The sequence below is a fragment of the Coregonus lavaretus genome (assembly GCF_964263955.1).
Source record: "Coregonus lavaretus genome assembly, chromosome: 27".
Taxonomy (NCBI): domain Eukaryota; kingdom Metazoa; phylum Chordata; class Actinopteri; order Salmoniformes; family Salmonidae; genus Coregonus; species Coregonus lavaretus.
This window is the reverse complement of record NC_140014.1, coordinates 44,355,231-44,371,375: the sequence shown is the minus strand read 5'-3', so window position 1 is coordinate 44,371,375 and position 16,145 is coordinate 44,355,231. Positions and strand designations below refer to the sequence as shown.

The following is a 16,145-nucleotide window of genomic DNA, read 5'->3' as shown; positions in this document are numbered from 1 at the left end:
TGCTGAGTTGCATTTCTGTGACTAGGAAAGGTGAGTCAGATGAAGACCACAACATATTTATGCTCTAATGAGTAAAGAAGAGACTAGAAGGCAGCTGGGTGGTAACAGCAGCTGGGTGGTAACAGCAGCTGGGTGGTTATAGTAGCTGGGTGGTAACAGCAGCTGGGTGGTAACAGCAGCTGGGTGGTTATAGTAGCTGGGTGGTAACAGCAGCTGGGTGGTTATAGCAGCTGGGTGGTAACAGCAGCTGGGTGGTAACAGCAGCTGGGTGGTAACAGCAGCTGGGTGGTTATAGTAGCTGGGTGGTAACAGCAGCTGGGTGGTTACAGCAGCTGGGTGGTTACAGCAGCTGGGTGGTTACAGCAGCTGGGTGGTAACAGCAGCTGGGTGGTTATAGTAGCTGGGTGGTTACAGCAGCTGGGTGGTTATAGCAGCTGGGTGGTAACAGCAGCTGGGTGGTTATAGCAGCTGGGTGGTTATAGTAGCTGGGTGGTTATAGTAGCTGGGTGGTTACAGCAGCTGGGTGGTTACAGCAGCTGGGTGGTTACAGCAGCTGGGTGGTAACAGCAGCTGGGTGGTTACAGGGTGGTTATAGCAGCTGGGTGGTTATAGTAGCTGGGTGGTAACAGCAGCTGGGTGGTAACAGCAGCTGGGTGGTTATAGCAGCTGGGTGGAAACAGCAGCTGGGTGGTAACAGCAGCTGGGTGGTAACAGCAGCTGGGTGGTAACAGCAGCTGGGTGGTTACAGCAGCTGGGTGGTAACAGCAGCTGGGTGGTAACAGCAGCTGGGTGGAAACAGCAGCTGGGTGGTTATAGTAGCTGGGTGGTAACAGCAGCTGGGTGGTAACAGCAGCTGGGTGGTAACAGCAGCTGGGTGGTAACAGCAGCTGGGTGGTAACAGTATCTAAACTGATGTTCTATAAAGTGACTGAACTACGACCCCTACAGTACAACCCACTGTCAGAAACAACAGGTTTCGTCCCAAAATGGGCACCCTATTTCCTACATAGTGCACTACTTTAGACCAGAGTGTGCTACATAGGGAGTAGGGTACCATTTGGACCAGAAACCCGGTCTCAGGGGGGGGGAGGGGCAAGACAGTGGGTTGTTCTCTGAGATACCTATACCTGGCACCAGCAGAAACATTAACCTCGGCTCTGGCCTTTCTCACTGCTGCTCTCTTTCTCAGACGGGCTCTGCAACGGCAAACAGCAACATGACATCACACAGAGACACTTGTGAGGCAGACAGACACTCACACAGGTAAGGTACTGTACCCGTGCACACACGCGACAGAACATATAACCCCCCTGATCACAGACGGCGTGGGATAGCTGTGGTTTAGAGGAGAACAGTAAGGAGTGCTTCCTGGGTAATGCCACAGGTAACAGTAGAGAACAGTAAGGTCTGCTTCCTGGGTAATGCCACAGGTAACAGTAGAGAACAGTAAGGAGTGCTTCCTGGGTAATGCCACAGGTAACAGTAGAGAACAGTAAGGAGTGCTTCCTGGGTAATGCCACAGGTAACAGTAGAGAACAGTAAGGTCTGCTTCCTGGGTAATGCCACAGGTAACAGTAGAGAACAGTAAGGAGTGCTTCCTGGGTAATGCCACAGGTAACAGTAGAGAACAGTAAGGAGTGCTTCCTGGGTAATGCCACAGGTAACAGTAGAGAACAGTAAGGAGTGCTTCCTGGGTAATGCCACAGGTAACAGTAGAGAACAGTAAGGAGTGCTTCCTGGGTAATGCCACAGGTAACAGTAGAGAACAGTAAGGAGTGCTTCCTGGGTAATGCCACAGGTAACAGTAGAGAACAGTAAGGAGTGCTTCCTGGGTAATGCCACAGGTAACAGTAGAGAACAGTAAGGAGTGCTTCCTGGGTAATGCCACAGGTAACAGTAGAGAACAGTAAGGAGTGCTTCCTGGGTAATGCCACAGGTAACAGTAGAGAACAGTAAGGAGTGCTTCCTGGGTAATGCCACAGGTAACAGTAGAGAACAGTAAGGAGTGCTTCCTGGGTAATGCCACAGGTAACAGTAGAGAACAGTAAGGAGTGCTTCCTGGGTAATGCCACAGGTAACAGTAGAGAACAGTAAGGAGTGCTTCCTGGGTAATGCCACAGGTAACAGTAGAGAACAGTAAGGTCTGCTTCCTGGGTAATGCCACAGGTAACAGTAGAGAACGGTAAGGTGTGCTTCCTGGGTAATGCCACAGGTAACAGTAGAGAACGGTAAGGTCTGCTTCCTGGGTAATGCCACAGCTAACAGTAGAGAACGTTGTGTTAAGTACACCATTATACTATTAAGTTGCACTAATATTACATGACTGTTTCAATTTCAATAGCAGAGATATTTTGAAGTATTAATATGTACACTATGTATACAAAAGTATGTGGACACCCCTTCAAATTAGTGGATTTGGCTATTTCAGCCACACCCGTTGCAGACAGGTGTATAAAATCGAGCACACAGCCATGCAATCTCCACAGACAAACATTGGCAATAGAATGGCCTTACTGAAGAGCTCAGTGACTTTCAACGTGGCACCGTCATGGGATGCCACCTTTCCAAAAAGTCAGTTCGTCAAACTTCTGCCCTGCTAGAGCTGCCCCCGGTCCACTGTAAGGGCTGCTATTGTGAAGTGGAAACGTCTAGGGGCAACAACGGCTCAGCATCGAAGTGGTAGGCCACACAAGCTCACAGAACAGGACCGCTGAGTGCTGAAGCACATAGTGCATTAAAATGGTCTGTCCTGGTTGCAGCACTCAGTACCGAGTTCCAAACTGCCTCTGGAAGCAACATCAGCACAAGAACTGTCTGTCCGGAGCTTCATGAAATGGGTTTCCATGGCCGAGCAGCCGCACACAAGCCTAAGATCATCTTAAGATCGAATCTGGGTTTGGCGGATGCCAGGAGAACACTACCTGCCCCAATGCATAGTGCCAACTGTAAAGTTTGGTGGAGGAGGAATAATGGTCTGGGGCTGTTTTTCCTGGTTAGGGCTAGGCCCCTTAGTTCCAGTGAAGGGAAATCTTAATGCTACAACATAAAATGACATTCTAGATGATTCTGTGCTTTCAACTTTGTGGCAACAGTTTGGGGAAGGCCCTTTCCTGTTTCAGCATGACAATGCCCCCATGCACAAAGCGAGGTCCATACAGAAATGGTTTGTCGAGATTGGTGTGGAAGAACTTGACTGGCCTGCACAGAGCCCTGACCTAAACCCCATCGAACACCTTTGGGATGAATTGGAACGCAAACTGCGAGCCAGACCTGATTGCCAAACATCAGTGCCCGACCTCACTAATGCTCTTGTGGCTGAATGGAAGCAAGTCCCTGCAGCAATGTCCCAACATCTAGTGGAAAGCCTTCCCAGAAGAGTGGAGGCTGTTATAGCAGCAAAAGGGGGGACCAACTCCATATTATTAACCATGATTTATAAATGAGATGTCCGACGAGCAGGTGTCCACATACTTTTGGTCATGTAGTATATAACCTAGTTTAAATGGAATGTCACACAGGACTAAAATAAGCACTGACACACTAGAATGTCTTAACGTCTCTTTAAAAAGGTACTGGCCCTCCAGTCTGTCTCCATCCAACATACCAGTAACCCAACTATGTACTGGCCCCAGAGTCTGTCTCCATCCAACATACCAGTAACCCAACTATGTACTGGCCCCAGAGTCTGTCTCCATCCAACATACCAGTAACCCAACTATGTACTGGCCCCAGAGTCTGTCTCCATCCAACATACCAGTAACCCAACTATGTACTGGCCCCAGAGTCTGTCTCCATCCAACATACCAGTAACCCAACTATGTACTGGCCCCAGAGTCTGTCTCCATCCAACATACCAGTAACCCAACTATGTACTGGCCCCAGAGTCTGTCTCCATCCAACATACCAGTAACCCAACTATGTACTGGCTTCCCAGTCTGTCTCCATCCAACATACCAGTAACCCAACTATGTACTGGCCCCAGAGTCTGTCTCCATCCAACATACCAGTAACCCAACTATGTACTGCCCCCCCAGTCTGTCTCCATCCAACATACCAGTAACCCAACTATGTACTGGCAAACCAGTCTGTCTCCATCCAACATACCAGTAACCCAACTATGTACTGGCTTCCCAGTCTGTCTCCAACCAACATACCAGTAACCCAACTATGTACTGGCCCCCCAGTCTGTCTCCATCCAACATACCAGTAACCCAACTATGTACTGCCCCCCCCCAGTCTGTCTCCATCCAACATACCAGTAACCCAACTATGTACTGGCCCCTCCAGTCTGTCTCCATCCAACATACCAGTAACCCAACTATGTACTGGCTTCCCAGTCTGTCTCCATCCAACATACCAGTAACCCAACTATGTACTGGCTTCCCAGTCTGTCTCCATCCAACATACCAGTAACCCAACTATGTACTGGCTTCCCAGTCTGTCTCCATCCAACATACCAGTAACCCAACTATGTACTGGCTTCCCAGTCTGTCTCCATCCAACATACCAGTAACCCAACTATGTACTGGCCCTCCAGTCTGTCTCCATCCAACATACCAGTAACCCAACTATGTACTGCCCCCCCCCCAGTCTGTCTCCATCCAACATACCAGTAACCCAACTATGTACTGCCCCCCCAGTCTGTCTCCATCCAACATACCAGTAACCCAACTATGTACTGCCCCCCCCCAGTCTGTCTCCATCCAACATACCAGTAACCCAACTATGTACTGGCTTCCCAGTCTGTCTCCATCCAACATACCAGTAACCCAACTATGTACTGGCTTCCCAGTCTGTCTCCATCCAACATACCAGTAACCCAACTATGTACTGGCTTCCCAGTCTGTCTCCATCCAACATACCAGTAACCCAACTATGTACTGGCCCCAGAGTCTGTCTCCATCCAACATACCAGTAACCCAACTATGTACTGGCCTCCCAGTCTGTCTCCATCCAACATACCAGTAACCCAACTATGTACTGGCCCCAGAGTCTGTCTCCATCCAACATACCAGTTACCCAACTATGTACTGGCCCTCCAGTCTGTCTCCATCCAACATACCAGTAACCCAACTATGTACTGCCCCCCCAGTCTGTCTCCATCCAACATACCAGTAACCCAACTATGTACTGGCCCCAGAGTCTGTCTCCATCCAACATACCAGTAACCCAACTATGTACTGGCCCCAGAGTCTGTCTCCATCCAACATACCAGTAACCCAACTATGTACTGCCCCCCCAGTCTGTCTCCATCCAACATACCAGTAACCCAACTATGTACTGGCCCCAGAGTCTGTCTCCATCCAACATACCAGTAACCCAACTATGTACTGGCCCCAGAGTCTGTCTCCATCCAACATACCAGTAACCCAACTATGTACTGCCCCCCCAGTCTGTCTCCATCCAACATACCAGTAACCCAACTATGTACTGCCCCCCCAGTCTGTCTCCATCCAACATACCAGTAACCCAACTATGTACTGGCCCCCCAGTCTGTCTCCATCCAACATACTAGTAACCCAACTATGTACTGGCTTCCCAGTCTGTCTCCAACCAACATACCAGTAACCCAACTATGTACTGGCCCCTCCAGTCTGTCTCCATCCAACATACCAGTAACCCAACTATGTACTGGCTTCCCAGTCTGTCTCCATCCAACATACCAGTAACCCAACTATGTACTGCCCCCCCCCCCCCCAGTCTGTCTCCATCCAACATACCAGTAACCCAACTATGTACTGGCCCTCCAGTCTGTCTCCATCCAACATACCAGTAACCCAACTATGTACTGCCCCCCCCCAGTCTGTCTCCATCCAACATACCAGTAACCCAACTATGTACTGCCCCCCCAGTCTGTCTCCATCCAACATACCAGTAACCAAACTATGTACTGCCCCCCCAGTCTGTCTCCATCCAACATACCAGTAACCCAACTATGTACTGCCCCCCCAGTCTGTCTCCATCCAACATACCAGTAACCCAACTATGTACTGGCCCCAGAGTCTGTCTCCATCCAACATACCAGTAACCCAACTATGTACTGGCCCCAGAGTCTGTCTCCATCCAACATACCAGTAACCCAACTATGTACTGGCCCCAGAGTCTGTCTCCATCCAACATACCAGTAACCCAACTATGTACTGCCCCCCCCCCAGTCTGTCTCCATCCAACATACCAGTAACCCAACTATGTACTGGCTTCCCAGTCTGTCTCCATCCAACATACCAGTAACCCAACTATGTACTGGCTTCCCAGTCTGTCTCCATCCAACATACCAGTAACCCAACTATGTACTGGCTTCCCAGTCTGTCTCCATCCAACATACCAGTAACCCAACTATGTACTGGCCCCAGAGTCTGTCTCCATCCAACATACCAGTAACCCAACTATGTACTGGCTTCCCAGTCTGTCTCCATCCAACATACCAGTAACCCAACTATGTACTGGCCCCAGAGTCTGTCTCCATCCAACATACCAGTTACCCAACTATGTACTGGCCCTCCAGTCTGTCTCCATCCAACATACCAGTAACCCAACTATGTACTGGCCCCAGAGTCTGTCTCCATCCAACATACCAGTAACCCAACTATGTACTGCCCCCCCAGTCTGTCTCCATCCAACATACCAGTAACCCAACTATGTACTGGCCCCAGAGTCTGTCTCCATCCAACATACCAGTAACCCAACTATGTACTGCCCCCCCAGTCTGTCTCCATCCAACATACCAGTAACCCAACTATGTACTGGCCTCCCAGTCTGTCTCCATCCAACATACCAGTAACCCAACTATGTACTGGCCCCAGAGTCTGTCTCCATCCAACATACCAGTAACCCAACTATGTACTGGCCTCCCAGTCTGTCTCCATCCAACATACCAGTAACCCAACTATGTACTGGCCCCAGAGTCTGTCTCCATCCAACATACCAGTAACCCAACTATGTACTGGCTTCCCAGTCTGTCTCCATCCAACATACCAGTAACCCAACTATGTACTGGCCCCCCCAGTCTGTCTCCATCCAACATACCAGTAACCCAACTATGTACTGGCCCCAGAGTCTGTCTCCATCCAACATACCAGTAACCCAACTATGTACTGGCCCCAGAGTCTGTCTCCATCCAACATACCAGTAACCCAACTATGTACTGGCCCCAGAGTCTGTCTCCATCCAACATACCAGTAACCCAACTATGTACTGGCCCCAGAGTCTGTCTCCATCCAACATACCAGTAACCCAACTATGTACTGGCCCCAGAGTCTGTCTCCATCCAACATACCAGTAACCCAACTATGTACTGCCCCCCCAGTCTGTCTCCATCCAACATACCAGTAACCCAACTATGTACTGCCCCCCCAGTCTGTCTCCATCCAACATACCAGTAACCCAACTATGTACTGCCCCCCCAGTCTGTCTCCATCCAACATACCAGTAACCCAACTATGTACTGGCCCCCCAGTCTGTCCTGGCCTTGTTCCCCTAGACAGGCCATGCAGTAAAATATAATAGATTTCTCAAATGTACTGTTATGAAACCACTGCAGAAGAAAAAGTCATTTAGTTGGTTACACTATACACACACTGTCCGTTTCAGAAACATTGGTTTAAAAGGATAACTGCCCGTTATATTTGGAATAGCCTGTACTTTTCCCCTGTCCCAAATACCTCCCCATGAAAAACCCCTCCAAAACATAGCAGTGAATCTTCTACCAGACGGAATAGAACCGGAGGGTCAGTACAGACAGGAAGCAGACAGGAAGCAGACAGGAAGCAGACAGGAAACAAGACAAGCAGCCAGACAGACTGAGGATCCGTCCCTACAGGGTACCCTATTCCCTATGGGTCCTGGTCTAAAGTAGTGCACTATAAAGGGAACAGGGTGCCAGTTGAGTCGCTGACTGAGGCTGATATGAACTCCAGAGGTAGGGAGAGAAAAGCAGATATTAGCGTACTGAAGAGAAAGGCACATATCCTGTTTTTGCCCAATAGTCTCATTAATCGCAACATTAGGGTGACCTGTCCAGGGACAACTCAAATCAAATCCAATGTTATTGGCCACATGCGCCGAATACAACAGGTGCAGACATTACAGTGAAATGCTTACTTACAGCCCTTAACCAACAGTGCATTTATTTTTAACAAAAAAGTAAAATAAAACAACAACAACAAAGTGTTGAGAAAACAAAGAGCAGAAGTAAAATAAAATAACAGTAGGGAGGCTATATATACAGGGGGGTACCGGTGCAGAGTCAATGTGTAATAACAGTAGGGAAGCTATATACACAGGGGGGTACCGGTGCAGAGTCAATGTGTAATAACAGTAGGGAAGCTATATATACAGGGGGGTACCGGTGCAGAGTCAATGTGTAATAACAGTAGGGAGGCTATATATACAGGGGGGTACCGGTGCAGAGTCAATGTGTAATAACAGTAGGGAGGCTATATATACAGGGGGGTACCGGTGCAGAGTCAATGTGTAATAACAGTAGGGAGGCTATATATACAGGGGGGTACCGGTGCAGAGTCAATGTGTAATAACAGTAGGGAGGCTATATACAGGGGGGTACAACTCAGGTCAAGGTCCTCATCATAAAAACCAGTTGCTGCTGTGGCACACCAGGCAGGGGACAGACATTACTAAGACATTACTCTACCTGTCTAGAGAAAAATGGATCGAGAGACCTCACCAGGAAAAACTCAGGGCCCTATCAGAGTATCAGAGTTTTTCCTGGTCAGTTCAGGGCCCTGCTCATAAAGCAGCCAGACAGACGGATATGAAGTCCATGGTTCCTCATCTGTCACACCGGGAATAAGGCATGAATCCAGGTCAAACACAGGGCCCTAGTTGGGAATAAGGCATGAATCCAGGTCCAACACAGGGCCCTAGTTGGGAATAAGGCATGAATCCAGGTCAAACACAGGGCCCTAGTTGGGAATAAGGCATGAATCCAGGTCAAACACAGGGCCCTAGTTGGGAATAAGGCATGAATCCAGGTCAAACACAGGGCCCTAGTTGGGAATAAGGCATGAATCCAGGTCAAACACAGGGCCCTAGTTGGGAATAAGGCATGAATCCAGGTCAAACACAGGGCCCTAGTTGGGAATAAGGCATGAATCCAGGTCAAACACAGGGCCCTAGTTGGGAATAAGGCATGAATCCAGGTCAAACACAGGGTCCTAGTTGGGAATAAGGCATGAATCCAGGTCAAACACAGGGCCCTAGTTGGGAATAAGGCATGAATCCAGGTCAAACACAGGGTCCTAGTTGGGAATAAGGCATGAATCCAGGTCAAACACAGGGCCCTAGTTGGTTCTCTGAAGCTCAGTTGGTAGACCATGGTGCTTGCAATGCCAAGATAGTGGGTTTGATTCCTGGGACCACGCTTGACTTTAAGACACTTTGGATAAAAGCGTCTGCTAAAGAGTATGTATTATTATATTATTCTATATATTAGTTATACCAGAGTTTTTCCTGGTCAGTTCAGTGCCCTGCTCATAAAGCCACCTGGCTGCTGCAGTGGTGTCGGTGTGATGAAAACATTCAGCACACAGTATTCAAAAATGTACTTACTTCCTGACACATAGTATCTCATTACAACTGATCAGACCGACTTTTACAGCAGATTATATTCTAATGGAAATATAGAGTTGACCTGTGAGGAAGGTAGACACAGTGTTCCAAAACAACACATTCTTCAGAAGAATGTGAATATTGAGAGGAGCCACGACACTGACAGGAAAGATTAGCATCACATTACTGAGCCTGACCTAAATTAACCTTGTGTTCCTAAAGCCTCTCAGAGTGCTGATCTAGGACCCTTTTCATGTCATATTACTCATTATGATCTAAAAGACTGATCCTATATCAGCCCTTAATAAACCAAGACTGTCAGTTCATTACCTAGCCTGTTGATGCTTGTTGATTGGCTCTCTTGGCTAGTCTCCAGTTGCAGTCAGTCTGCGTCTGCGCGTCCCAAAGGGTGCCATTTGGGACACAGTGTGAGTTCTCTCTGTGTTCTGGAGTTTGGGCCTAATCATCTACCCCCCCCCGAATCCCTGCATCACCCTTCAGTTAGTCAGAGAGAGCAGAGCCGCAGTCTTCATACACCACTGAGAGATAACGCACCACTGAGAGATAACGCACCACTGAGAGATAACGCACCACTGAGAGATAACGCACCACTGAGAGATAACGCACCACTGAGAGATAACACACAACTGAGAGATAACGCACCACTGAGAGATAACGCACCACTGAGAGATAACGCACCACTGAGAGATAACGCACCACTGAGAGATAACGCACCACTGAGAGATAACGCACCACTGAGAGATAACACACCACTGAGAGATAACACACCATTTCCCTTCGTACTAACTGTGAAGTGGCCGTCTGCACGGGATGACTCAGGATGGGAGGAGGGGGGACTTATTACTGGAGGACGGCCCAGAATGCCGATCTAGCTCTGAGCTCTGTCCGTCTGCCATCAATCTGGAGGACAAGGGTTTTATTGGGAAAAGAAACCGGAGGGCTCACAGCCCACCATAAAAATCAGAGTTGATATATTCCATAACACATTTGTAGGAGCCAAATAATGGATTTGTATTAATATTTTAACTTTGCCTGAAGGAGTGGGATGGTTTTTGATTTATGAATATTTTGTATTGTAGAGCATGGCGCTTGTAACGCATGGCGCTTGTAACGCCAGGGTAGTGGGTTCGATCCCCGGGACCACCCATACGTAAACATTTATGCACACATGACTGTAAGTCGCTTTGGATAAAAGCATCTGCTAAATGGCATATTATTATTTATATTATCAGAGTGACTAAGGACATTTGAAACGGGACAATGTTGAAAATAGTCACTACAATGTATGTAGAGGAGGGGGGTAGAAGGATTACTGTTATACTATTCCAGGTATTCCATTGTAGAATAATAGTGAAGACATCAAAACTATGAAATAACACATATGGAATCATGTAGTAACCAAAAAAGTGTTAAACAAATCAAAATATATTTTAAATTTGAGATTCTTCAAAGTAGCCACCCTTTGCCTTGATGACAGCTTTGCACACTCTCAACCAGCTTCATGAGGTAGTCACCTGGAATGCATTTCAATTAACAGGTGTGCCTTGTTAAAAGTTCATTTGTGGAATTTCCTTTCCTTCTTAATGCGTTTGAGCCAATCAGTTGTGTTGTGACAAGGTAGTGGTGGTATACAGAAGATAGCCCTATTTGGTAAAAGACCAAGTGCATATTATGGCAAGAACAGCTCAAATAAGCAAGGAGAAACGACAGTCCATCATTACTTCAAGACATGAAGGTCACTCAATCCGGAAAATTTAAATAACTTTTAAAGTTTCTTCAAGTGCAGTCGCAAAAACCATCAAGCGCTATGATGAAACTGGCTCTCATGAGGACCGCCACAGGAATGTTAGACCCAGAGTTACCTCTGCTGCAGAGGATAAGTTCATTAGAATTACCAGCCTCAGAAATTGCAGCCCAAATAAATGCTTCACAGAGTTCAAGTAACAGACACATCTCAACATCAACTGTTCAGAGGAGACTGCATAAATCAGGCCTTCATGGTCAAATTGCTGCAAAGAAACCACTACTAAAGGACACCAATAAGAAGAAGAGACTTGCTTGGGCCAAGAAACACGAGCAATGGACATTAGACTGGTGGAAATCTGTTCTTTGGTCTGATGAGTCCAAATTTGAGATTTTTGGTTCCAACCACCGTGTCTTTGTGAGACGCAGAGTAGGTGAACGGATGATCTCTGCATGTGTGGTTCCCACCATGAAGCATGGAGGATGAGGTATGATGGTGTGGGGATGCTTTGCTGGTGACACTGTCTGTGGTTTATTTAGAATTCAAGGCACACTTAACCAGCATGGCTACCAAAGCATTCTGCAGCAATACGCCATCCCATGAGGTTTGCGCTTAGTGGGATCTTTATTTTTTCTCAACAGGACAATGACCCAACACACCTCCAGGCTGTATAAGGGCTATTTGACCAAGAATGAGAGTGATGGAGTGCTGCATCAGATGACCTGACCTCCACAATCACCCGACCTCAACCCAATTGAGATGGTTTGGGATGAGTTGGACCGCAGAGTGAATGAAAAGCAGCCAACAAGTGCTCAGCATATGTGGGAACTCCTTCAAGACTGTTGGAAAAGCATTCCAGGTGAAGCTGGTTGAGAGAATGCCAAGAGTGTGCAAAGCTGTCATCAAGGCAAAGGCTGGCTACTTTGAAGAATCTAAAATATATTTTGATTTGTTTAACACTTTTTTATTACTACATGATTCCATATGTGTTATTTCATAGTTTTGATGTCTTCGCTATTATTCTACAATGTAGAAAATAGTTTTAAAAAATAAGAAAAACCCTTGAATGAGTAGGTGTGTCCAAACTTTTGACTGGTAGTGTATATCCAGTATAAACAGATGTGATCAGTGAGAGAGGAGTATTCTAGTCTAGACTCTAGAGAGTATTCAGCCAATCATCATTTACAAGGGACTATGATGATGCTTCCACTACCACTCTCTGTTCTGCTCTGTTCTACTCTGTTCTGTTCTGTTCTACTCTGTTCTACTCTGTTCTACTCTGCTCTGTTCTACTCTGTTCTGTTCTGTTCTGTTCTACTCTGTTCTACTCTGCTCTGTTCTACTCTGTTCTGTTCTGTTCTGTTCTACTCTGTTCTGTTCTGTTCTGTTCTACTCTGTTCAGTTCTGTTCTGTTCTGTTCTGCTCTGTTCTGTTCTGTTCTACTCTGTTCTGTTCTGTTCTGTTCTACTCTGTTCTGTTCTGTTCTACTCTGTTCTGTTCTGTTCTGCTCTGTTCTGTTCTGTTCTGTTCTGTTCTACTCTGTTCTGTTCTACTCTGTTCTGTTCTGTTCTGCTCTGTTCTGTTCTGTTCTACTCTGTTCTGTTCTGTTCTGTTCTACTCTGTTCTGTTCTGTTCTGTTCTACTCTGTTCTGTTCTGTTCTGTTCTGCTCTGTTCTGTTCTGTTCTACTCTGTTCTGTTCCGTTCTGTTCTACTCTGTTCTGTTCTGTTCTACTCTGTTCTGTTCTGTTCTGCTCTGTTCTGTTCTGTTCTACTCTGTTCTACTCTGCTCTGTTCTACTCTGTTCTGTTCTGTTCTGTTCTACTCTGTTCTGTTCTGGTCTACTCTGTTCTGTTCTGTTCTGCTCTGTTCTGTTCTGTTCTGTTCTACTCTGTTCTACTCTGCTCTGTTCTACTCTGTTCTGTTCTGTTCTGTTCTACTCTGTTCTGTTCTGGTCTACTCTGTTCTGTTCTGTTCTACTCTGTTCTGTTCTGTTCTACTCTGTTCTGTTCTACTCTGTTCTGTTCTGTTCTGTTCTGTTCTGTTCTGTTCTGCTCTGTTCTGTTCTGTTCTGTTCTACTCTGTTCTGTTCTGTTCTGTTCTACTCTGTTCTGTTCTACTCTGTTCTGTTCTGTTCTGCTCTGTTCTGTTCTGTTCTACTCTGTTCTGTTCTGTTCTGTTCTACTCTGTTCTGTTCTGTTCTGTTCTACTCTGTTCTGTTCTGTTCTGTTCTGTTCTGCTCTGTTCTGTTCTGTTCTACTCTGTTCTGTTCTGTTCTACTCTGTTCTGTTCTGTTCTACTCTGTTCTGTTCTGTTCTGCTCTGTTCTGTTCTGTTCTGTTCTGTTCTACTCTGTTCTGTTCTACTCTGTTCTGTTCTGTTCTGCTCTGTTCTGTTCTGTTCTACTCTGTTCTGTTCTGTTCTGTTCTACTCTGTTCTGTTCTGTTCTGTTCTACTCTGTTCTGTTCTGTTCTGTTCTGTTCTGCTCTGTTCTGTTCTGTTCTACTCTGTTCTGTTCTGTTCTGTTCTACTCTGTTCTGTTCTGTTCTACTCTGTTCTGTTCTGTTCTGCTCTGTTCTGTTCTGTTCTGTTCTGTTCTACTCTGTTCTGTTCTACTCTGTTCTGTTCTGTTCTGCTCTGTTCTGTTCTGTTCTACTCTGTTCTGTTCTGTTCTGTTCTACTCTGTTCTGTTCTGTTCTGTTCTACTCTGTTCTGTTCTGTTCTGTTCTGTTCTGCTCTGTTCTGTTCTGTTCTACTCTGTTCTGTTCCGTTCTGTTCTACTCTGTTCTGTTCTGTTCTACTCTGTTCTGTTCTGTTCTGCTCTGTTCTGTTCTGTTCTGTTCTACTCTGTTCTACTCTGCTCTGTTCTACTCTGTTCTGTTCTGTTCTGTTCTACTCTGTTCTGTTCTGGTCTACTCTGTTCTGTTCTGTTCTGCTCTGTTCTGTTCTGTTCTGTTCTACTCTGTTCTACTCTGCTCTGTTCTACTCTGTTCTGTTCTGTTCTGTTCTACTCTGTTCTGTTCTGGTCTACTCTGTTCTGCTCTGTTCTACTCTGTTCTGTTCTGTTCTACTCTGTTCTACTCTGCTCTGTTCTACTCTGTTCTGTTCTGTTCTGTTCTACTCTGTTCTGTTCTGGTCTACTCTGTTCTGTTCTGTTCTACTCTGTTCTGTTCTGTTCTACTCTGTTCTGTTCTACTCTGTTCTGTTCTGTTCTGTTCTGTTCTGCTCTGTTCTGTTCTGTTCTGTTCTACTCTGTTCTGTTCTGTTCTGTTCTACTCTGTTCTGTTCTACTCTGTTCTGTTCTGTTCTGCTCTGTTCTGTTCTGTTCTACTCTGTTCTGTTCTGTTCTGTTCTACTCTGTTCTGTTCTGTTCTGTTCTACTCTGTTCTGTTCTGTTCTGTTCTGCTCTGTTCTGTTCTGTTCTACTCTGTTCTGTTCTGTTCTACTCTGTTCTGTTCTGTTCTACTCTGTTCTGTTCTGTTCTGCTCTGTTCTGTTCTGTTCTGTTCTACTCTGTTCTGTTCTACTCTGTTCTGTTCTGTTCTGCTCTGTTCTGTTCTGTTCTACTCTGTTCTGTTCTGTTCTGTTCTGTTCTACTCTGTTCTGTTCTGTTCTGTTCTACTCTGTTCTGTTCTGTTCTGTTCTGTTCTGCTCTGTTCTGTTCTGTTCTACTCTGTTCTGTTCTGTTCTGTTCTACTCTGTTCTGTTCTGTTCTACTCTGTTCTGTTCTGTTCTGTTCTGCTCTGTTCTGTTCTGTTCTGTTCTACTCTGTTCTGTTCTGTTCTGTTCTACTCTGTTCTGTTCTGTTCTACTCTGTTCTGTTCTGTTCTGTTCTACTCTGTTCTGTTCTGTTCTGTTCTACTCTGTTCTGTTCTGTTCTGTTCTACTCTGTTCTGTTCTGTTCTACTCTGTTCTGTTCTGTTCTGCTCTGTTCTGTTCTGTTCTGTTCTGTTCTACTCTGTTCTGTTCTACTCTGTTCTGTTCTGTTCTACTCTGTTCTGTTCTGTTCTGTTCTACTCTGTTCTGTTCTGCTCTGTTCTGTTCTACTCTGTTCTGTTCTGTTCTGTTCTACTCTGTTCTGTTCTGTTCTACTCTGTTCTGTTCTGTTCTGTTCTACTCTGCTCTGTTCTGTTCTGTTCTACTCTGCTCTGTTCTGTTCTGTTCTACTCTGTTCTGTTCTGTTCTGTTCTACATGCTTGTTCCCCAAACAGAGAACCTGTAAGAGCGACAGCTAAGAGCGTCGTTGGGGGCATGTTCGGTTTTTCACATGGTTCTGTTGGGGAAGCTGTCCAGTTCCCTGGTGCTGAAATCGCTGCTGCTGCTGACATAAACTGGTATGTAGATATTATAATATATTCACTGGTATGAGTGAATCCCTCTACTCTGACTTACTTGTAGAAGTTCTTGTTGACCTTCCTCTCGTGGGGGAACCCCAGCATACCACAGATGACCCGGGTGTTTTTGGGGGTCCACCCCACATCACAGATCTGGGCCCAGCCGTCCTTGTACTTGATCTCCACCACACCCTCGGTGACGGGCATCTTCTTGGTGGGCACCACCGGGCGCAGACGAACCTCCTCCACCCTGTTTTCATCCACCTGCACCTGTGGGGAGGGGAGGGGGGGGGGGAGCAGGTGTTAGGGGTCAGAGATTAGGTCTCAGACAGTGGAGGCTGCTGAGGGGAGGACGGCTCATAATAATGGCTGGAACGGAGCAAATGGAATGGCAACAAACACATGGAAACCACGGAAACCATGGGTTTGATGTATTTGATACCATTCCACTAATTCCGTTCCAGCCATTACCACGAGCCCGTC

General features: G+C 46.5%; 1 protein-coding gene across 1 annotated transcript in view; it reads right to left on the bottom strand.

The window, feature by feature from the left end:
* Positions 1-16,145, bottom strand: part of LOC311103030 (lysyl oxidase homolog 3B-like) — a gene marked incomplete at its 5' end in the record, with an annotated part of 47,680 nt that overhangs the window by 31,143 nt on the left and 392 nt on the right. Inside the window, 2 exons of the mRNA XM_084144520.1 lie at positions 1,128-1,196; positions 15,721-15,932. Coding sequence (XP_084000646.1) covers positions 1,128-1,196; positions 15,721-15,932 — 281 coding nt within the window. The remainder of the gene's footprint in view (positions 1-1,127; positions 1,197-15,720; positions 15,933-16,145) is intronic.